Source organism: Gadus chalcogrammus, chromosome 9 (assembly GCF_026213295.1).
Source record: "Gadus chalcogrammus isolate NIFS_2021 chromosome 9, NIFS_Gcha_1.0, whole genome shotgun sequence".
In the NCBI taxonomy this organism is placed as follows: Eukaryota; Metazoa; Chordata; class Actinopteri; order Gadiformes; family Gadidae; genus Gadus; species Gadus chalcogrammus.
In genome coordinates this window covers 18,215,326-18,238,811 of record NC_079420.1, presented here as the reverse complement: position 1 = coordinate 18,238,811, position 23,486 = coordinate 18,215,326, and the positions used below count along the sequence as shown (strand labels likewise).

The 23,486-nt window shown below is 42.2% G+C and overlaps 2 protein-coding genes across 2 annotated transcripts; both read left to right on the top strand.

The window, feature by feature from the left end:
• Window positions 1-1,085: 1,085 nt before the first annotated feature.
• On the top strand, window positions 1,086-8,305 carry ces3 (carboxylesterase 3). Its single transcript, XM_056598270.1, has 13 exons — window positions 1,086-1,195; window positions 2,227-2,428; window positions 2,830-2,968; window positions 3,171-3,304; window positions 3,615-3,768; window positions 4,262-4,366; window positions 4,686-4,787; window positions 4,960-5,100; window positions 5,227-5,307; window positions 5,954-6,095; window positions 6,199-6,348; window positions 6,522-6,594; window positions 6,852-8,305. The coding sequence occupies exons 1-13, from the start codon at window positions 1,129-1,131 to the stop codon at window positions 7,042-7,044; spliced, it is 1,683 nt and encodes a 560-aa protein (XP_056454245.1). The 5' UTR covers window positions 1,086-1,128; the 3' UTR covers window positions 7,045-8,305.
• Window positions 7,613-22,193, top strand: kiaa0513 (KIAA0513 ortholog). Its single transcript, XM_056598271.1, has 12 exons — window positions 7,613-7,696; window positions 12,777-13,367; window positions 13,868-13,967; window positions 14,355-14,428; window positions 14,744-14,814; window positions 16,260-16,461; window positions 16,638-16,678; window positions 16,769-16,832; window positions 17,056-17,133; window positions 18,976-19,056; window positions 19,230-19,324; window positions 19,613-22,193. The coding sequence occupies exons 2-12, from the start codon at window positions 12,991-12,993 to the stop codon at window positions 19,660-19,662; spliced, it is 1,233 nt and encodes a 410-aa protein (XP_056454246.1). The 5' UTR covers window positions 7,613-7,696; window positions 12,777-12,990; the 3' UTR covers window positions 19,663-22,193.
• The last annotated feature ends 1,293 nt before the right edge of the window (window positions 22,194-23,486 follow it).

The window sequence follows — 23,486 nt, the reverse complement described above, 5'->3', positions numbered from 1 at the left end:
ATGACTATTGTCAATGTTTTATCATTCGCAAGGCTAATATATCACGCCAGTCAAACTCTCTGGTGGGACATTTCCAATACTCGTGGAGGCCCTCTGGTGGCCGAGGAGGCCCTAGCAGGCACTTAGTTCACTCCAGCCCTAAGCTATATGCTTCAAAGCCTGTATAGAAACAACTGCAATGGGTGGAAAAATTGGGATTTTCAAACGTCATCAACTTCAATAGCCATAGCCTTTCAATGGCAAAAATAACCGTGTGACCATGTTTTTGAATTGTCCAAAATGTCCTTAGCGTGAATAACTTGGCATCAGAAATCACGATAATTTTCACTACGCTATGTGCGTTACAGTGTTGCTCAACAAACAATCAAATTTCATTATTTCCAAGAAGAAGGTGAACAGTGTGTTTAACGTGGTCTGTGAGTGGCCGAAGCCCCCATGGCCAACACAAGTTTGTATGTGGGGGATGAGTAGGTCAAAGTGCACCATGATTGGCTGGTCAGAGTCCTACTGGTGGATGTTAAATCAATGAATTATCTTCAATTTTTTGCTGAGTTGTGCTTGTGATATAATTGCCCTTATTGTTTTTAAGTATTTCTTGTTTTTGTGGAGCAGATAGAGAATGTGTTATTGTGGTAAACATGTGGGTGATACATGATACATGATAGTTTGTGTACTACGTATATCAATCCCATTGTCAGCATTGGTCACTAAAACCTTGGTGTGTTATTTCAATTTCATTCTGTAGATGTGGCTGTTTGTGCCTGTTTTTGTGTGTGTGTATGTTTGCATGTGTGTGTGCGCCTATGTGTGTGTGTGTGTGTGTGTGTGTGTGTGTGTGTGTGTGTGTGTGTGTGTGTGTGTGTGTGTCTGTGTGCTTGCATCTGTGTGTGTGTGTGTGTGTGGGCTGTGTGTGTGTCTGTGTGTGCGAGGGCCCCTGTGTGTGTGTTTGTGTGTGTGTGTGTGTGTGTGTGTGTGTGTGTGTGTGTGTGTGTGTGTGTGTGTGTGTGTGTGTGTTTTTCTGTGTGTGCGTGTGGTAAAAGGGGTGGAGCCTCAAGGAACAGAGGGGATAGAGAGCAGCTACTCTGAGTCTTCAACGCATACTCCTCTGTGTCTCAGCTAGAAGCCAGGATGTGCACAGTGCTGTCAACTGTTTACCTGTTCAGCACCTTTACACTTCTGGCGCTGGGTGCACCAGGTAAGAATATATTATTTCAAGACATAAATCTAAATAGCCATTGTGTTGGGAAATAGGGATTTCTTATTGAAATGACCATTTCAACTGGGGGGGCCAGGCTTGGGACAGTTTATTATTACAGGGCCGAAAATAAAACACCATTCTACGACGTGGTCCTCAGGCCGGCTTTTTGTAAGGATTGGGGTACATTTTTTGTGTCTGTTTTAAAAATGTTTTGCTAATTGGAACATGATGCAGTAAATTGTTTGGATTTGAGGGGAAACCTTATCTCAATACAACCATCCAACACAGATGAAATCCATCGGAGGAACTGAGTTGTACATGTAATGTTCAAACTAAAAGGGATTAAAACAATTGCCATTTGAAGTCAAACAAAAAATAGATATGGAGACAGCTTGCCTCTGCTTTTTGAAGAACTTTAGATACCAAATAATTTCAGAAAGCAAATCATTAAAAAATAAAAATAGTAGGTTAACCACCAGAGTAGAAGATGTGTTGGGTAACCTTGGTGTTCCTCTTATGTCACACTTTGGTCTTTGTATCATCATTTGCCAAAAAAGATCTGTAATGATTGTTTCGAGCGCCATATTTAGGGGGGGGGGGGGCACAGAGGGCACGGCCCCCTTGTACCCCCTCATAACTGCCATGGATGATCGCAGGTCTGTCTACATGTGTAAACCATGGTAGGATCAGCACTGTTGCACCCCAGTGACTTGATAAAAATAAATAGATTTTCCAGATACATTCACTAGCGAAAACAATGGAGGAATGTGTTGTACAATACATCAGAGGCTGATTGTGTGGGTTTTTTTGTCTTCTCATTCTCCTCTGCACAACTTGGTTGGAGAAAAGTGAGCAAACTGGCGAAGTATTCTGCCATCAATAATTACTTCCTAACCCCTGCCAAACTAAAGTAATTCTTAATAGGAGGTAGTTGAGCGGCAGATGATGTCATGCTCATATACTAAAAATTCTGGCTATTTTTTATACATGTATGACTAACAGTAGGTTCTCGTTATCTCTTTTTTCAGCAGGGACAGAGGGACCTTTGGTGTCCTTGAAAAATGGCAAAGTCCGGGGTGGTTACGTGTCCGTGAAGGGCACAGAGGCAAGAGCGCAGCAGTACCTGGGAATCCCCTTTGCCCGACCTCCAGTGGGGCCCCTGCGCCTGGCTAGCCCCCAGCCGGCGGAGGCCTGGGAGGGGGAGAGGGACGGCACACGGCAGCCTCCAATGTGAGTGGGCTGCAGCATGATGAACGGACCGGGATCTAGGTCGCCGGCTCTGTTGTTCAGCATGTCCGGACCACCCAGCTCTCTCCCTCTGTTCCGCTGCCCGATCTTTCTTCTTCCACTCTATCACTCTGTCGTTCTCTCTAGAACACTCATGGCCTTTCCCTATTTTGCTTCTCTTCTCTGGTTTTTCTTGCTGATGTTTTCTTTTCCTGTCTGTCTGTCTTGGTTTTCATTCTCAACTTAACATCGGCCTGTGAAGCCCTTTAATGTGTAACTGCATAAGAAGAAATACAAATATTATTGGCATGTTATAATTCTCTCTCTTTCTCTCTCTCTCTCTCTCTCTCTCTCTCTCTCTCTCTCTCTCTCTCTCTCTCTCTCTCTCTCTCTCTCAAATCTAGGTGTATTCAGGACCCAGCCTTTGTTTCTCTGGTGTCTAAGATTATGTCGATCAAGGTCACATCACCAGACGTATCAGAAGACTGTCTCTATCTGAACGTCTACACTCCGGCCAGCGCGGTAGCGGGGGACAAGCTGCCTGTAAGTCAGTCCTCCTACAGACTGAAAGGCTAGATGTCCAGTCGAGGGTATTGTTTTTCAAAAAAATGTAATGACCTCGGTTATTTGGTTGCTCTGAAATTGATTGTGTAGATCAGAATCTCTCCCGCTGTCCTTCTGTCTAAAATGATTACCGAGAAAAAAGAACAGAAAGAGACTCTTGTGTTTCAATGTCGTTGCCAAGGTGATGTTGTGGATCCATGGTGGGGGCTTGACCATCGGGGCGGCCTCTCAGAGCGACGGCTCTCCATTGGCAGTCTATGAAAACATGGTGGTGGTCTTGATCCAATATCGCCTAGGAATTCTCGGGTTCCTGAGGTACTGAAAAAGTGTGCTCAAAAAAAGTTGTTGTTTTGGGATGCTTGTCACGTTATGACCTCAATGTGTGTGTGTGTGTGTTTGTGTGTGTGTGTGTGTGTGTGTGTGTGTGTGTGTGTGTGTGTGTGTGTGTGTGTGTGTGTGTGTGTGTGTGTGTGTGTGTGTGTGTGTGTGTGTGTGTGTGTGTGTGTGTGTTTGTGAAGACAGAGAGCGAGAGAGAGAAAGAAAGTTGGGGAGTGAAAGGGTGGGGGGTAGAGACAGAATGTATGGTATATCTCAACAACTTTCTGTTGTTCCCTTTTCTTTAAAGCACTGGAGATGAGCATGCCTGGGGTAACTGGGGGTTCTTGGACCAGCTCGAAGCCTTGAAGTGGGTGCAGGAGAACATTGAGGCCTTTGGGGGAGACGCCGGGTCAGTGACCATCGCTGGGGTCTCAGCAGGAGGCATCAGTGCATCCATCCTGGTAATGTCGCCCTTGAAATGACAATGCAGGCTTTTATGTGGCCAACTTGTTTTAACATGTGTGCTTAAATGCTTTCTTTGAAAGCTTGCTAGCCAGCAGGGACTTCCCCACAGCGCCTCTGTTTGTCCTTCCCCAGGATGATGTCTATATTAGATTGCAGTTCATTATTATTAATTACTGAAAGCATTGGTGCATGCACTTGCCAAGACCTAATTTATAATTGCGACCCAATTTAGTCTAATTCGGATTCTAATTTTCTTATTATTATTTACTCATATCACTGTTAAGTTGATCTAGTGTAGGACCATGAATTTGTGCTAGAGTTCCCGAATCCTAACGTCTGAGGTGGAGCGTACCTAGGCCACTTTTAATGAGTTTAATGAGGGATTGGTTTCTGTTACTAATTAAGTTTAACACAATTTTGCCACTATATAATGATGGTAAATGTGAGTGATTTAATATATAGATCCATGTGTTGCCTTATTTCCCACAGACACTTTCACCCCTATCCCATGGACTATTTCATAAGGCAGTATTCCAGAGTGGAGTAGCCACACTGGGAAAATATACTTCAAATCAGCCAATGGAACAAACCAAGGTATGCCATAAATAAGATATACTTATTGAACACATTGCTTAATAAAAACTGATGTATTCAATACATATCAATATCTTTGACATGTGAATCCTCTTTTTAATCATAATCCTATATGTATATATATATATATATATATATATATATATATATATACATACAATGTTCATACATTTACCAGGGAATTGCAATTTCAGTAATATTTCTCCTTATTATATTTATATTTTAAAATAAGAATTTATTTTGTCACATGTAAATAATGCAGGAAGTTTAATATCAGCTCGGACCGCTCGGTGTATGTGCCTGTTGCCCAAATACACAGATTGTGGCTAACCTGACGGGCTGTGACTACGCTGACACAGAGCAGTTAGTCAGCTGTTTCCGAGGGAAAAGTCAACAGGAGCTAATTGATGCTACCAAAAAGGTACAGTTACTCAGTAAGACCACTCCGACAGATACACACAACGACATTTTGAATCACATGAATTACAATGCAATTCATTCTTTACCCACAAAGTGGCAAGCATGCAACATCCTCGTCCGTTGTCCCTCGTTGTGGTCTTCATAAAGTTTTTAATGGCCTCGCCTCTGTTCAGATGAAGGTGTATCTTGGAGGAACGGTTGATGGGATGTTTCTGACTGATGTTGCTGAAGAGCTGCTGAAAAATAAAGAGATGATGAAGATTCCTGTGATGTTGGGATTGACCAATCATGAGTTTGGATGGATCCTGCCTAATGTGACTACCTCCAAGTGGACAACCCCATGGCACACATCTCTAAATCGATTCAGTTGATCTTCCAATGTGTCTATGTTGTCAGCCGGTTAACTATTTTTTTTATTCTTTTGTCGTTCACCACTCTAGACTTTTGCGCCTCCTGGCTGGCAAAACGGCATGAGCAGAGAGAGGGTGCTGGCTGTGATGAACCTTTTCAATCCACCAGGGGTCAGTCACTCAATAGTTTACAGGAACTACGCAATTATACAATTATATATTTTGTAGGGTTTCACAATTAATTGCATATCAATTTACATCTGGGATTTTGACCAATGCAATTAGCTTATCATGAAAAATGCAATTATATAACCAAATAATAATATAATAAGAATAATAATATGAATAATAATAAATGAAAACATATAAAAACATAATTACATACGATTTTGTACGACCGTTACAACTCAGTAATGGCTTTACAATGATGGTTGTTTTTTATCTATTAGCAACCATGGAATATTAATTGAATCCATATTCTTAAAATCACAAAAGAGAATCTCAATCAGAATATTGGGCAAAATAATCGCAGTCAACATTTTTGTCATAATCGTGCAGCACTATAAGAACCCTAATAGGACCCATATTAGCTGCAATTTAAATGCTAGAATGAGATTGAAATTGTAGTCGTTTAATTCACTTGGAGTTCAGTCGGGAGGAGATTATTAGTTGTGGGAATGGAATCCACGTTATTCAACATTTCAAGAATACTCACACTAAGCCATGTCGGTTATTTGCCTGAAAGCCAACTGTTTGCGTTTCACATTTCCGGAGAGCCATTTACCAAACAGGCTTCCTTTATTCCCTTCCCTTCCAGGCAACATTTGCCAATTCCTTGATCGCAGATGAATATCTGAAAGGTGCCCAAACTCCAGAGGACATCCGAGACGGCTTCACCGAGATCCTTGGGGACCTATTGATGACAATCCCTGTCCTCGGGGTTGCTGGCTACCACAGAGGTCAGTCTTACAATTCCGGACTGCCCTGAAACACACACAGAGAGCACCAGAAAGAACAAGAGGGCCATAGTGTTGAGCTGTTCTCTGGCTTTGTGATCCTCAGATGCCGGCGTTCCAGTGTACTTGTATGAGTTTATCCACCGTCCGGAGGTGCACAACCTGACCAGGCCCAGCTTTGTGAAGGCCGACCATGCGGATGAGGTGGGATTCATGTTTGGTGGATGCTTCTGGAACGGGCATATAAAGATCACAGGTATGTATGCTGTACACTGAGTGAATAAATCCATTAGATGAGTGCTATTCTCTTGTTAGCTGTTCATTTAGGTGCACTTTTTTTCTCCAGCATCTAGATCTATATTTACATTAAATATAATTTCTGTGGAACTGCAGATAAATAAATATAATGTTAAAATTCTGTGTTTACAGGCACAATCACCACAGAGGAGGACATGCTTTGTAGGACCATGATGTCCTATTGGGGTAACTTTGCCCGCACTGGGTAGGTAGAACTTTTTGAACATTGATGAATGCATATCCACTGCTAGTCTTCGTCCTGTACAAAACAAAATAGATTCCAATTCTTAGTATTTTGTTGTTGTTCATGTGTTGATTGTGGATTATTGATTAAATGCTATGCTGTCATATGCAAAATCACATTTTATTTGTATTGCATTCGATGGGCACAATTTTAGTTTCCTTTGGGGAAGCTCACATATATATAAGAATAACATTCTATTAACTTTTGTTCAACCTCAGCTCTCCTAATGGCGCTGGGCTGGTGCAGTGGCCTCAGTATGACAACCTGAAGCAAGAATACATGGAGCTGGGCCTGAAGCAGACTGTGAAAGAAAAATTGAAGTTTGAGAAGTTGAACTTTGCTAGGGTCACTCTGCCTCAGAAGATGCAAGACTTAGCAATAGCCGCAGCAGCAGCCAGCACAGGAAACTAATCACTGGTGCTTTTGAAGTAAGGTAGCATAACGGATCCTGGAATTCTGGGTCATGTATTCCCTGTCATCAGTTGCCTGACATTTTGTGTATGTGTAGTTTAAAAGTTGTTGCAAATTAGTCACTCTGGAATGGCGTGCTTTCTAGGGTCCACTCCAAGAAATGTTTCATACTTCTTCCATCTACCACAACTGCAAGGAATATAATTGAACACAGGTCAATGCAAAACCTTTTGTTAATGACTGTTTGAAGGAAAGAAATGTAAAAGAGTAATTCATATTCTTCCCAAAAGTAATCCACTACACCTTTTCGTGATTCTACTTCATCTGTTGGATTTTTATAACTAATTTACAACTAAAAAACACGTATATTATGTATAGATATTATATAATGTGATATGATATTATGTTATAGTATTGTATTATATTATTGTATATCATATTATATCTTCTATCATGTCTTAAATAGTATCATATCGCACTCACTTGTCAAACGATTTCTCATTGGAAGACGTTCTGCGACGTCATTGGGTTCCCCAACGTCACATTTTCTTTGATCTGAACATGCGCACATCGGCGTACTGAGCTAAACGACGCACACAGGAGGGTTCCGACCACCAGAGACCACATCTTCGCCGTTACCTGGTACGCTTGAGTAGGTACAGATGTCATTATTATTTCTAAATGTCTTTAACTAGTATATGATCTTTCAACGCCATCAACGGGGACATTATTCCTTACGTCACGATAGCATACTATTTTCGCTGTCCGTTCTCCTTATGTTTCGCATTCAAAATAGTCTGAATCAATGATTAGTCATCAATCGTTATCAGTTGCTCCAAGTTCACTGGTTTCGTGATAGTATTTTTTTAGATGCTCTCGGTCCGATAGGCGTTTAAATGTAAAGCACTGGCACACCGTGCATTATGTTACAGGAAACGTCAGCCTATTGTTGTGTTTGTTTAGTGGTGTTTGTTGCTGCTGTAGCATGCAGGAGGGCTATTTCAAGACCGCTGCTGTGTGTGGCTGTTGTTCTTCCTGATGAGGAATCATTGATCTGCTTTTAAGTGCGTAGAGCAGCCATGTGTGTTGTCGCCTTTCAATTCATGCATGTACTCCAGTATAAAAAGTTACCGTTGAATAGCAAGGTCTCCTATTGTCATCCTTTTTGCCACATACATGCGTGATTGCCTTTCTCGATTGTAATCTGCATGAAAACATACCTGGGCAACCGGTCAATCCAGGGCAGGCAAATGCCCCGTGGTTGGTTACTTTTTAAAGAAACTTCAAGTTGTATTGACAATAACACACTATAAAACGGTGTGTGTGTGTGTGTGTGTGTGTGTGTGTGTGTGTGTGTGTGTGTGTGTGTGTGTGTGTGTGTGTGTGTGTGTGTGTGTGTGTGTGTGTGTGTGTGTGTGTGTGTGTGTGTGTGTGTGTGTCCGCTTGTCCATTCATGCATGAATCTCACTGGGTTATAATATTTGAAGACAGTATTATATAACGGTACCCACGTCTCATCAGACCAAACTTGAGGGGAACGTACATGTCATGCGTGCGAGCCTGCAGTGTCCATGTGTGTTTGTGGGTGTACAGCGCTGTTTACATGAAACCAACAGTGCTTTCACTCTTTGTACCAGACGACCACACTGTGCCCCTGATAGGGAAGCTTAAGTGGATTAGCTCAAGGACAGGTCTGTAGTATCGAAAGCACTTTCTGGGATGCTGCTGCTGTAGCCTGCAGAGCTCCCTACCTGCTGTTGGTTGTTGTTTTGATGATGAGAAATGTTGATCAGCTTTCAAGTGTGTAGAGTAGCTATGTGTGTTGTCTCCAGTAAAGCCATGTATACTGGAGTATAAAAAGTTGTTCTTATTGATCCGGAAGTTCTCATATTTCTTTCTTTTTTTGCTCAAGCAAAAAGTGTTGATTGTAATGAGGGAAAGTGTTTATGTTTACCTAATTATATTAAGAGTCTAACAAAGACAAACAGAGCTCTTGTAAAATGTGGTGAACCCGAACCCTAAACTTCAAAACATTGTGTACATTAAATTATTAAGCTATAGTGTCCCCTAAATAGTTGTGTACCACGTTTAGACATGAGCCCTCTTTTACCATTACAGATAGGCCTATAGTATGTAGTATAATATACAATATAATGTGCTGGCTATCGTAGAGTTGATAAAACAGCTATTTTTGGCATTGAGGGAATGTTGTCTGTGCTGGATGTGGGTACACACTTGATAGCAGGGACTGTTATCAGGATTTGAACATGAGGGAATTTGACTTCCTCCAACTTCCACCCCTCAAGTCTTCTGCCATTTTAATTGGCACTGGTTATCTCCTTACTTGTAACTCGGTATCTTTGTTATTACAGATGTGGAATGGAATGCAGCTTTTTATTTTTGAGTAAAATGATGCAAATATGGTTGTCCTGTTGCTCCATTACCAAGGTTACAAATCGCCAGACTTCCTTTGACCGCATACAGCTGTCAATGTGCAGAATATGTTGTGTGATCTCATCAAAAGAGCCCATACTTCACCAGCATGAATGCAAGAATTATAAGTAATTTTATATCTTAAATATCAACTTGCAAAGTTGTCTTATTGAAATTATTGCGAATGTTGTCGTATAAAGGAAGCAATGTGAAGTATATCAAAGTGAAAGCACACTGCCCGGAAAAAAACGTCCACACCACAATATTGGATGTTCTCCAAAGTTTGTCAACAAATAACTTTATCTAACAACAGCCAACCACCACCAATAGCTCTGGCAAGGTGACCCTGTGTTTGGGTTTGTGAGGGAACCTTAACCAGTCAGTCCCACTTTCTCACTTTTAAAATTGTCACCAAATTTCATGGAAGAAATGTACACGTTTTTTCTATTTTGCATCATAAATCAGTGTGTCCATCATGATCTAAGGTTCTAATCCCTATCTGCTATCTGCTACTACGGCCTGTCACAACGCCTCTATGGCATGTAATGGCAAGTTGTAAAGGTCATCTGGTTCTCTTGTTGGTCATTCTGTGAAGGTTAAATGCAGATGGCCTCGATGATTTTAATCAGGCTATAGTGTTAGAATAAAATATCTTTCATTAGAAGTAACATTACATTGTGTACCAAAATGTAATAGAAATTCACCATAAAACATTAAGAATATATAAAAAGCAAATTGTGATCAGAATTCTACTAAATATCAGCTGCAATTTTGCTCATTGCCTAAACCTCTGTCAATGTTTTCCCAAACCCTTTAACGGATCTACTCCGCAAACACTAAAATGATGCCTCATACTAAATGTGTCGGTCCCGTCGGATCACTTTTAATTCATCTGGATAAGCAGATTTATGGTGATGTTGTGTCCTCTGCTTTGCAGCTTACATCCCTGGCCGACACAGATTAACCCTGGAGTGTGGAAGGGTGTATGAGTCTGGTGAGGTCTTGTCATGTTGAATCGTGTGCTGGCCAGATACTCGTATACTAGTTCCAGATCAGCTTGTTTTAGGCCACGGGAAGTAGACTCATCTTCACTGGTGTAGTCTACTAGGCGTGACCTGGTGCTTACATGTATTAGAGCTACATTTAGTGTTATGATATTTTGTTTGTCCTAGGAAGATGCCTCTGAAAATGGGGTCTAGCAAATATGAAGGAGGTGTTTTTACCTCCTCGAATGTTACTTGGGAGGAGTGCACAGCGATGTTGAGTCTTGACCTCATGGAAGACTTTAAAGACTGTTTGAATAAATAACCTCCTCACTAACCAAGACGTTTCATATTATAGTAGCTGTTGATGTATTGGTTGTTGTATATATTAGCACAACAACAGTTATGGAAAATGATTATTGAGCCGGGGGTGGGTTTGATCCAGCATTCTGCCTCTCTTTTATCTCCTCTTTAGGTGTCGTTATGTCCTCCCCCATCTCTCAGTGCACTGGTCCTTGATATTGCGTCGTTAAGTGCAGCTGACATAGTGATATAATCCTGTCCAGCGCAGAAGGCTGAGCTGTACAGGCCAGGGTTGTATGGGGGTCTGTGGGTGTGTCGGTGACCTTGCAGCATTAAAACACAGACATTGGTAACAAAGAAGAGTAGAATTGCAGGTTCTCACGCAAATCTGCTGAGCCCTTTTTTGTTTTTGATAAATACTTGCCTAATCGCAGACATGGACAATACGGCAAAGCTGTGATTCTCTCAACATGTCGGTTAAGCAAGAGTGTTCTTGCAATGGAGAGCATTTCCCCATGCATGTTTTAATTCCAATCTAGTCCGTAGATTGCACAAAAACATGGACATGACTTGCAAGACATGGGCAACGGGTAAATCTAGGGTAGGCTAATGCCCTGCCGAATATGACCTGTTGTTTACTACTTTTTAAGGAAACAACCGGTTTTATTGACAATAGGACATTATAAGATAAAGGAAGTGAATGAAGCAATTGTGTGTATGCATGCGTGTGAGTGACTGCTTGCCCATTCGTGCATGAACCTCACTGGGTTAAGATCTTTGAAGACCGTATTATATAACAGTACCCATGTCTCATGAGACCACACTTGAGGAGTTCTTATGGGTACACTGTGCCCATGGGTTTCTTGGGGTACAACAATGTTGACATGAAACCAAAGCCTACTCTTTGTAGCTATAACAGAATGCCATTCTTTCCCCCTGGTAGGAAAGCTTAAAGATTAGCAGGACAGCAGTAATCAACAGCGCTTTTTGGGATGCTGCTGAGTACAGCCGAGTACTGCTGGTGATTGGACGTTTGGGGGAATGGGGTGTGACTTCACCTAGCACTACACCATTTACAAGTAGCTATAAAACATTCCACAATTAAATGCAAAAACAAAAAAACAAAATGTTTGTTTAAACTTTTTTGAAAGTCTCAGGTTTCAATTGCCTCATTCCAACTTTGTTGTAAGCACTGTACAGTTTGTTCAAATGTAAATGATCTGTGAAAATGGTATCCCTTCATTTGTTTTTTAGTTTGCCTATAAACTAAAACAAGAATGATTGTAGCGGGGATGCAGAATTGTGTTTTCAGTTGCATCTATTTTGACACGATAATGGTAGAAATCCTTTTGTATGTGTGAGGTTGCGTATATTTCCGTTTGCTTGTGGTTTGTCGTGCATTGAATTATACGGTATTGTTTGCAGGAAGTCTGCAAGTCTTTGCAAAGCTTTTGTTGTCTGTGAATAACAAAAAGCTAAATTGAATAATATTATGCCATAGTTGATTTGGATAGTCCGTCCATATTCAATATTTATTTACACATAATTGTTTTGGCTTCATTAGTGAGTCAACATAAACTAAAGAATAAAACTGGGCTTAAATAGGTTAAAGTGTGGTTTTAGCCGCTTTCATCCTAACTATAAAACCAGTATAAAATATGTTTCTCTAACTCATTAGCTAATCCCCCCCACTCTTATATGCAGCTATATATACTTGGTGTGACAAACACATTTTGTCAGTGTCTATCCACCTGCTGAAAATTAAGTATTGGAGATATGGACGAGTTCTCAGTTCTCTTCTGCTCCGTTGTCCAAAACACTACGATAAAGACATAGAAGGGAGGAAACGCTGCATGAAGAGATTTCAATGACACTGTAACAGTCAGAAACCTTAAAATAATCTCTGATTGGGCATTCCATGACGTCCAATCGAACACAACCAGTAAGCATGCAGGAACAGATATGTGTATGAGATGAATTTAGAACCGTCATTTCCCCCTCTTCTCTCCAAAGGGCCTGGGAGTGAATATCGGCGCCCCTGTTTTGGGAGAAGATGTAGCTTGTGCAAGGTCTGGCTCCTCATCCCAACGACCCTTCACCCCACCCCTGTTCTGGAGGACTACGTTCTGCCCCCCTCCAGCCCTCCTGCTCCATGTGCATACAGAGCCCCCAGTAGCTGGACCACAGGACACTGCTGAGCTACAGACTGGCCACTCGCTCTTTGGAAATGGAGTCAGTCGCAGTGAGCAACCTCCTAGACCTTGACCTGCCGTCAGGAGCCCCGGCGCTGACCAGGGACGGAGGTCACAACATTTTCTCCCCAGACGCCGCCCCCTTCACAGGGGCCGCTCTACCAGAGCCCCTGGTCCCTGCAGGCCGCAGCCCCCATCGCCAGCCCGACCAGCGGAGTCAGGAGGACGGGGAGAGCCAGAGTGACGCCACAGAGTCGGCAGACAGCGAAAATGACATGGACCCAGCCTCCAACCGGTGGGAGCTTAGACGGACATCGTCCTCGTCCAATCACAGTGGCGAGGAGCAGGACGCAGACACAGTGGAGAGGCGGGAGTTCATGAAGGCCTATGTGGAGAAGATATTTAACGGAAAGTAAGTATACAAGTGACGTGTGTGTGCGTGATACTTTCATTATTTTAAATGAAATTACTTCCAATAATTACAATTATTGTCATATTAAGGGTCTTTATCATCTGTCTTTATTTTCCTGTGTTAATTGTGGTGTAGCCTTTTCCTGACACAGGTAAAATGTACTACGTGCTTGCTTACTAGATGAAGTAAAGTGTATGTCTTTGTAGGTATCACAGTGTTTACTTCTCTGACCTTTATGCTATCTCTGAGTCACATTTTGCATAGTTTCTGATACTTATTGCATGACGGTAGTTTGCATTGTTTTGCATAGGTTAACTTCCCAATAAGTAGTGAACCATGTACAATGTGTAAGCCCTCAATATACATATATTATAACGATTTTTTTCATATACAGTATATAGATAGATGGTACTTGGTACTGTCTGGAAGGGGGAACTGGATTTGCTCATCCCTGATGATGAATTGATGCTCCTCTCTTTCTGTTCCTCTTGTTTGCACAGAGAGGACTTTGCCCAGGAGGAGAAGGCTCGTTTTGGGGAACTGTGCAGCGGCGAGAACGGCAAAGAAAGGGAGTGGTTCGCCAAATACGTCAGTGCACAGGTAAACATATGAGCAAGCCCAGGGTTGACAACACCGCTTTCCTGCCTGATGTCTGTGCTGTTCTGTCAGAATTTACCATTGAATGAAAATTTAAACCGAACTATGCCTATCTATTCAATCTGAGATCTGTTTGTTTACATAAAAATAAAAGAGGTCCTAATTTGGCGTTATTGTGCTATCTTGTATGGTCTGGAGTAAAACCCTGTCAGATCCCTTTTTAAAAAAAAACAACATATTTTTTGACACATGGAAAGTGCCCTTTAATCAATAAATGAGAAGAATTCTCAATATAAAATATAAATCGGATGGATTATGATTGTCACTCACAAAATAAATCTGTTCCCACTGCACACATGGGAACTGTTTGTCTCCAATATTATGTTTCAGCGCTGCAACTCTAAATGTGTGAGTGAGGCAACCTTCTACAGACTTGTGCAGTCATTTGCTGTGGCTCTCTTTGAGTAAGTACAGGCCAAGGGCTGTTTTCTTGTTTGTTTGTTGATGGCGTGGCTAAATCGTTGTCATGGATAACAAACCATTCACACGTGTCAAAAAAATCTGATTTTTCCAAACACAGATTTTTCCAAACATATTTGATTTAATGCTTCATAATAATAATGTTATTATTATTGTTTTGGTTATTGTTATTTCTGGGATGATCCGAAGGTATGCATTTGGTTATTGTTTCAGTCAGCAAAGGTGAGATTAGCATGTGTTTGCTAATGTGTTGCTTGGTAACTGCCATTTTAACGTAGAGGAAACGATTTGGGTTGTAGATGCTACCAGATGGATGACTACAGCCCTGCCAAGAATCTCATGACCATGTGTTTCACATACTACCACATTGGTAAGGCTCTGATGCTGCGGGATCGCTCTTGGTCACACTCTGTTTTCAATCTTTTAAGCATCATATCCACTGAATTGTAAGTAAGTTAATTGTGTATATCACACTACCAGTTCATTGTCAACATAATAATAAAGACCATGAAGCTAAGAAATGCGCTTAAATATTATGAATGAGTATATATATCATAATAATATGAGTATGATGTTTGCTGTACACCTGTATGGAGTTTGAGTTCCTAATGTAGGTCATCATAATGATCTATAGGTCTATTGAAGTCTTGAATCGGGTCTTATCCTGTTCATGCATTTTCATTTGTATTTATCTTAGAAATACAAGCCTGATATTTTATAGCTCAAAAGTAGGCTACATGAATAAGAAGATATGTGTTTCATAATGTCGCTCACAAAAAATTATGGTGAAAGACATAAAAAGAGATCTTGCGACATCCTTTGGCATTTTGCCATGTGACTCCTGTTATTGACTTGAAGGGAGTTGCCTGCGTTTTTCTTTATTTCCTTGCAACACAATGGACGTTCCACATGCAATCATCTGGGAGAGCTGTGCAAACACAATGCAGTCGTCCAGAAATCTGCAACATTGATTTTCCTGTATCCATCTGGATTTGACCCTTGGCTTCTTCAAAATAAATGCATTCAACAAACCATTTTCGGGGTTAAGTATAACCCCGCAAATGGGGTTGAGTATAAAACTGGCTTTAACAACCTTTTGATTATTTTGATTTGATCATTATAAGGATTTATTCTACTTCATTTAAGAATGCTTGATTCTGATTGGCTGGCTTGGAGGAGGACATTAAACCGGCAGGTTGCCCGCTGACTTGTCGGTTCTACTTGCTGCTGACTGAGCACATCATCATCAAATAGTAGATCAATACGCTGCTTGTATTTTTTGGAATACTCGATTCTGATTGGCTGCAGGGTGTCCATAAATCCCTGATATATGGACACGTGCTAAGTAGTTCCAGTCAAATGTTCTGTTCAACCTTCAAAACGAGAGCTGTAAAGGTTACTGCCCTCGACCTTGTCTCGGGTGGTAAGCCGTCCACGAGCCGGGCATATCAAACTGTTTATTGCCCTGCCTCTCTGTGATTATCCCTTACTTATTACAAGGACCTATTTTTCGATACAGATCTTAATGACATTTTAACCACAAACCCTTTGCTTTCACACCCAATGCCCATCCATCCATCCATCCATCCATCCATCCATCCATCCATCCATCCATCCATCCATCCATCCATCCATCCATCCATCCATCCATCCATCCATCCATCCATCCATCCATCCATCCATCCATCCATCCATCCATCCATCCATCCATCCATCCATCCATCCATCCATCCATCCCTCCCTCCCTCCCTCCCTCCCTCCCTCCCTCCCTCCCTCCCTCCATCCATCCATCCCTCCCTCCCTCCATGGATCCAGGGAGGTTCCAGCCATCCCCCTCTGATTTGCTGGGGCCTAGCAGCTCAGGCATGGACTCCTACCTGGACAAGGCCAACGTCTGGCTGACCGGGAGGAAGGGCGCGGCCGAGCGGCTGCTGAAGACCACCCCCAAGCCCGACGTCAGGGGCTTCTTGGGGGGCTTGGAGAGCAAGCTCAGGGGGCCGGCGGTGCGCAGGACAGAGTGAGAGCTTACTACACTATGTTACCCTCTACCAAACCCTACGACACCCCCTGCCCTATGGGGTTTAGTTGGTGGTTTGCTGCCTTTGTGAATGTTTGGAAAGTTTAAGATTTTCTGCAATGGTTAAATTGTGATTTTTATATATAAATATATATATCTCTATCTCTATTATCAAGGGATTCAGAGTCTCCAACAGAGACGAAGCCTAAATCACCAGGTAAAACGCATACCATTACTTTCCATATTGATTTTTATTTTATTCATATTCAGATAAATGCTCATTACTCGTTTGTCCCCCTCCCTCCAGGTGGTTTCAACACAGAGGAGCAGAAGATTTACCTGTACACCCACTTGAGGCAGCAGCCCATCTGGTATGTACTCAAGGAAAGACCTTCAAACATGCTTAGAGTAGTGGCACCTCATTTTCATCTACTTTTGTGTACTTTTTCACCAGGTAGTGCAATAGATCCCGGATGCTCTTTATTTTCACCTAGATATTTGACGCATGTGCACCGTTTCTTATGTCCTCCACTAAGTGGAGTAATGGTTATGAACCATATTTAGATGGTTCCTCTCTCTTTCTCTTTCTTTCAGGCACACATTAAGGTTTTGGAACGCTGCCTTCTTCGATGCTGTCGACTGTGAGAGGAAGAAGAGATCTCCCACCACAAGGTATGACAGGAGGGGAGAAACGGAGTGAGGGATGGACAGATGGGTGTATGGATGGATGGGTGAACGGAGGGATGGGAGACTGAAAGGATGGAGGAAAAGGCGAAGAGATGTATGAACGTTTACTGCATTATGTTGTCTGAACTCGGTAGACTGCTAAAGGTGTGTGTGTGCGTTAAAACCACTACTCTTTGAACCCCAGACTCCAATACGTTCTTCCTCTTCTCTCTTAGCCCTGTTTTTCCACTGCTCTGCATGGTGGGAGTTTAACCCTTTCTCTCCTTGTGCCTTGCTGCCTGGTGCAGGGGAACACGGGAGGAGAGAGACCAGAGGTCTGACCTTTCTGTCCCTTCACCGGCCTCACAAACTGTTTTAGTCAAAGCAAGAGAGAAGCGATTAAAGAGAGGGAGAGACGGGGGAGGAGATGGTTCCCTGATAAAACGGCCAAAGTGAATTTAAAGAAAGACGGGGAGCATTAAGAAGCGATAGCAGGCAAAGATGAATCAGGCAGGTCGTTCCTGTAGGAGAGCTGAGGGCGGATTTTCAACAATTTTGGGGTATGACTTTCAAAGAAAGGCACGTACATTTGAGGGTACTTCTTAGTGAATCATAGTTGCTCTGCTGCAATCCTATTTTATTACGGCGCTCGCACTTGGATTACGTGCCGTGGGTATGTATATCTTGTATGTTCAGTTGGCTTCTGCGATCATGGCACAATGGCGGATACGGTTTGGCTTTGTCCTAGGAATTGTAATATTAAAGTCTTCTAACACACCCGTTATTGCAACAAAACCCAACCCAAATACTAGAGGTAGAAAGACGGTAGAAGGAATGCCTTGTCTTGTCAGTATAGCAAACTGTATTTGATGTGGAAATGGACTCTGCTTCCGGCATGTTCACACCAGTACTGCAATATGTCATTCTCTGCTTCTTGTCTCTATTGGGCTGCATGTTCAACTCTTCCCTCCCTCCCCCTCACACACCAACAAACACCTTTTCACCAACAAACACATGGCCATGGGACATGTCCTAGCAGCTCTAAAAGTTTAAAATATATTCTCTCTGGCAGCGTCTTAATAGCATTACACTTGAATAGAAAAGCAACACTATCTCCTTTACATTTCAGTTTTCCGACATTAGAAGCTGCTTGTGTACTACAGTATATCCTTGAGGGATTGATGGTAGAGTTTTCATTAAAGGTGTTGTGGGAAAAATTTAGTGGAATCTATCGCAATCTGGCTCCTCATCGCTAGTTGCTAATAAATTCTACACATTTGACCTTCAAGATATTCAGTGTGAACAGGTTTACAATCGCACCTCAAAAATTTAGACCCACTTACATTGCCTATTCAACAATCCCACACTTCCATCCAGTCATGTAACAGTATGCAGAATGTGTTTCTTCATTTCACTTGTTATGAGTTACAGCGGTAGGAGTGTGACTAAACTGGCCAGTTTAGAGTTTCACACACTACATGCTTACCTTTTCTTCGGTCATTCTTGGTGCATTGGCTGTTACTCTGATTCTTAACCATGACAATGCGAGGCAAGAAATGAATGCCCTGTGTATTTATTCTGTGGCTGTTATTATGTATTTAACCCTTGATGTATGATTTTGCCGATCTTGGTTCCTGCCATTTGTCAGTGTATGCTTCCATATATTTGCGCTTGTATGATTGGTGTATTTATTTTTTCCGCTATTTCAATAACATTTGTTAATTGGATGTTAAAAACTCTTTGATATATCAACCATATCAAACCATGTCTCTCTCCATCTCACACTCCCTCTCACACTCCATCTCGTCTCTCTCTCTCCCTCCCCCTCCCCCCCTCCCTCCCTCCCAGGGAGAGATGGTGCCACATGACTCAGGAGGAGAAGGACGAGAGTTCTAAAATGGATGAGAACATTGCCTTTGGCCAACTGGGGTGAGTGGTTTACTCTGTGTACCTACTTAATCAAGAATAGTACTTCAAGAGCAAATGACAAAAAATATTGTTAAGGCAACCTTTGGCTGCGTTTTTGTATTACATCAGATTGGAGAAACATTGTCCTTAACTCTATCTTCAAAGCCTTGGTTTAAGTGTGTGTGTTTTGTCAGTACCTTCACACACAACATGCTGGAGTTCGGCCTCAGTAAGAAGCTCTGCAAGGACTTCTTGAAGAAGCAGGCGATCATCGGGAATCTCAACGAAGGTACGATCCACAGTGCCCCATGATCCATAGAACTCAGACTCTGGAGTCATTTGAACATAGCCTTGAGCAGTTACTGTGTTGAATTTGGTTGAAACAGGTGAACCAACGGTTAATGTTCAAAAGATATAGATGGTTATATATCTATAAGTCCATTTCATTTTCTGTTGCGGTGATTCCTACAACTTATATGAGCTATTTTTTCACAATGCCGTGTTTAATCAAACACTGGGCTAGTCCGCTGGTAAAGTGTGTGTGTGTCTCTCTCTCTCTCTCCTCCCCCCCATACAGAGCAAAACAAGTTGCTGAGTGACCACATTGACAAGATGGCAGCTGACTGAGTGGGCGCTACTGGATGTTTGATAGACTCACACAGACAAATAACACACAACACAAACAGACACACAACACAGACACACACACAATAAGGTGAAGAGCTTTGTAGCAGCCGCTCCATCATGTCTCCGGACTCCTCTTCTATTCCCTCCCACTAGAGCAATAATAGAAAGTCGACTGTCTATCATCGTCATCATCATCATCATCATCATCATCATCACAACAACACTCCTCGACTACCACTCTGTATGTGTTCCTCCAATGTGTGTTCTGATGATAGTGTTAACTGCATTCAGGTATGCCTACGTCACAGCATTCTTAATATGCATGTATTAGCTGGATAGATAAATGTAGGATCCAGTATTGGGTGGCCCTTTTGAAAAATTCAGCTTTCATGTGGCTGGCTAGGGGCAATATGGCTGTATTTTATTAGATACTTTTCTCTACCAGTCAATCCTGCTGTTCTTATGCTATATTAGTGACCTGGAATGTAGTTGTACTTCATATAGCCAAGTATTTCTAGGTCAAAACCCATCCGTTGCTATTCTGTTCTAAAATGTAGTGAGTTTGATATGAATATTCTTAGTATGGATTTTAGCGAAGGTTCAACAGGTTCATGTATATTTGTAACGTTAATCCACAAGTATACAGTATACATTTTCACATTCCCAATAGCTGTTGCAAACCTATACACAACTGTGTTGAACAACAATGACCCAACTCATCTGTCCAAATACCATATCTTAACCCTAACAAACCATTAAAAAATTATTTAGTGTTATTATTTTATGCAAGGGACTATTTTATAAAATTAGGACATGCAAAGTGCCTTTTCATGTACCTTCTAACATGTTTGTCGTGTTCAATGTAAAAAATCCTCATTCCTTTCCATCTTGATACCTTTTTATTAGTGTAGTCTTTCAACAGACTCAATGCTTGTGCTTTAGTGAATAACCAGATCAACACATGTAGCTGTAGGCGGGTAGAAGTGTTGCATTTGATTGTGAGCTCTTCATTTAGAAGAATTGCCAAGAATTAGGAGCATGGCAGTGGCTGTTCCTAAATAATTACCCATACTGTGCATGTATATTTATTTAGAATAGCCTGTGAAATGCCGTTGAGACGGCTAGACTGCATTACTCAATCTTACCAATAGGCGGTAGCATTGTTTCTCCAGTTCATCTCTCCTCGTACATCTCACTATAAAACGGAATGTGTTGAAAAAGCTGTCCCTGTTTAAAAACCCAAACCAACCATATTTGTTTTTAAATCGTCATTTTTTTAAGGTAATTCAGTTATAACTATTGTATATTCCTTCCTGTGCATTTTCCAAAACTTTGTGGAGCGAATTGCCTATGTTTTGCATAATCTTTGTGACTATTTTCTGATTAAGATGAAACTCAAGTGCTCCCTTTTTGCCTCTATGATACGATCATTAAGAATGCAGTAAGATAATGCATGTCGTGACCTTTCAGCTGACTGATATGACTCATTGAGTGTCATTCAGCGCCTTGCCATCCAGCAATGTAACAGATGGAGCCCAGTTTGCCTTCCAAGTCTATTCCTCTCCACGTTGTCTATGGTGAACTGACCCTTAATGCCTCTGGTGTTATAAGCCTTATTTGACCGTCTCGGCAACCCTTTTGTATAAACGATTTATCTTCCTATAGCTCGCATTTTAAAAGAACCGTCCAATGTTTTTGTTGCGGAGTCCTTGACTTTTGTACGAGCTGTATATTCACTCAGATATCTTGGATCTTTAGTGAGTTTAGCCGACCCGTCCAACTAAGCCATAATCAAAACCACTGAAAGAGTCTGGCCCTTCAGATCAATGTAAAGCAGGGACCCCATATCCACCTGGATAGGCTTTTGTATTTTCCTTGCATGCTGCATGATCTCTGGTTTGGGCATTTATTGTTTGAAGTTTTCACACTGGGAGCATAGGAGAGTAATATTCAACCTTGCCCATTCATCAACCGTGTGACACATTTTATACTCTAAATTGTTTCCTTACCAAATGAAGTCAAGATGAGGTCCTTGGTATTTTGTAAACAATGCTAAGACAGGCAACAGCTACATTTGCATGCCAATGTCAATGATATCCAATGTTGAATCAAGCGCTGTATTAAAATGTTCTTTTGAGGTTGGCAATTTTTCTGACTTTTTATGTGTGTGTGTCTGTGTGAGGCAAAGAGTGAGTGCAGTGTGTCTGTGTCTGTGTGTGTGTGAGGCAAAGAGTGAGTGCAGTGTGGGGGGGATGTATATGTCTGTGTGCAAACGAGCAGGGGTGTTGATTAGGGTCCTATGTAGTAGCGGCACAATGTGTTTGGAGTATTCCCTGTATTTCAGACCCCCCCCACCACCATCCACCCCGGGCAAAGGCTGCTAACAGTCTGCCATTTTTAGCTCCACACATAAATAAACAGCGGTCACGCAGTCTGCATGCTGATTGGACACCGTGTAATGAGCTGTGAAAGCATAGTCAGCGCACTCACACTAGCAGTGCCCAACTCAATGTAATTAATGCCAGACCCACCACCAAAAAAATAAATACAAATCTGTGTGTGTGTGTGTGTCTGTATGAAGTGGGGGCAATGGGGGGAGAGAAACAATGAGCATTGTGTGCACACTTAAGAATTAAATCCATAACGCTAGTATCTACAGATCTACCCCTCTTGTTCGCACTGGGTGTCTTTTGCGGAGGCTGAACTCCTAACATTGGACGAGGAATTTCTTCAAGTCTCATTCACTTCTGTTTATACACACACACGATATACAGTGTGGAGTACTTGGGGATACAAACACGCTCGCTGCGTCCATTAGCCATGCATCACTCATGGATATGAGGGATACGCGGGGAAAACATTCTCACACATATGAACACTTTGCCACGACGCAGCTGGGTGCCCGGGACACTGGACGGCATCCCGCTACAGCAACTATTTTCTCCCCTAAGGTCATTGCTGTATGTATGGAGTAGCATGCTCTCGTTTAGTGAAACCGTTCATGTCTGTGGGTCTTTGCACATCATCTGCCTCGGTCGGCATGTCATCGTCCCCTCGTTGACCTTGTATTGACAGACATTCCCTCAGAACACAAACCACACAAAAAACGATATTCACGATAAGCATCAATATATTTTGTTTTCCATGTTTTCATTGGTGTGGGATGTGGATCTGTGGCTCGCTTCCACCATACTGTGTGTGTGTTTGTGTGCGTGTGCGTGTGCGTGCGTGTGCGTGTGTGTGTGTCTGTGTGTGTGTGTGTGTGTGTGTGTGTGTGTGTGTGTGTGTGTGTGTGTGTGTGTGTGGGTACGTGCACGCATGTGTGCATGTGTGCGAGCGTGTGTGTGTGTGTGCGAGCGTGCGTGTGTGTGTGTGTGTTTGTCCCCGCTCTGCGTAGGAGCCCAGAGGAGGAGGGTGATTGAGGAAGCAGGCTGCACTCTTACAGCCCTCAGAGGGAGGCTCCTATTCAGACCCGATGACTTCCTCCAGGATGAAGTGTCGGACCCCGGGGTGGTCCCGGACAGTGGGCGGAGGTGAAGGGGTGAATGGACTGAAGCTTGCCACGTGCACCTCCGGCGTGTGTTTATACACACAAACACTTGAACAAACACACACACACACACACACACACACACACACACACACACACACACACACACACACACACACACACACACACACACACACACACTTTCTAATTTGCAAGCAGAACATTCCTTGATTCGTACTGACTGGTAATATTCGAAAGTTTCAATCAAAATGTGAGTATGGGTGTTTCAGAAAAAAACGAAAAATATTCTGTCTATTATTATAAGATTGTTGTT

What these genes read in the sequence shown, in the direction of transcription:
- ces3 (XM_056598270.1), top strand. Translation starts at nt 1,129, where the DNA reads ATGTGCACAGTGCTGTCAACTGTTTACCTGTTCAGCACCTTTACACTT. An exon ending in TAATTGATGCTACCAAAAAG is followed by an intron (nt 4,788 to 4,959) that starts GTACAGTTACTC and finishes GCCTCTGTTCAG; the next exon opens with ATGAAGGTGTATCTTGGAGG. An exon ending in TTGGATGGATCCTGCCTAAT is followed by an intron (nt 5,101 to 5,226) that starts GTGACTACCTCC and finishes TCACCACTCTAG; the next exon opens with ACTTTTGCGCCTCCTGGCTG.
- kiaa0513 (XM_056598271.1), top strand. Translation starts at nt 12,991, where the DNA reads ATGGAGTCAGTCGCAGTGAGCAACCTCCTAGACCTTGACCTGCCGTCA. An exon ending in GAGAAGATATTTAACGGAAA is followed by an intron (nt 13,368 to 13,867) that starts GTAAGTATACAA and finishes TTGTTTGCACAG; the next exon opens with AGAGGACTTTGCCCAGGAGG. An exon ending in TTTGCTGTGGCTCTCTTTGA is followed by an intron (nt 14,429 to 14,743) that starts GTAAGTACAGGC and finishes TTTGGGTTGTAG; the next exon opens with ATGCTACCAGATGGATGACT.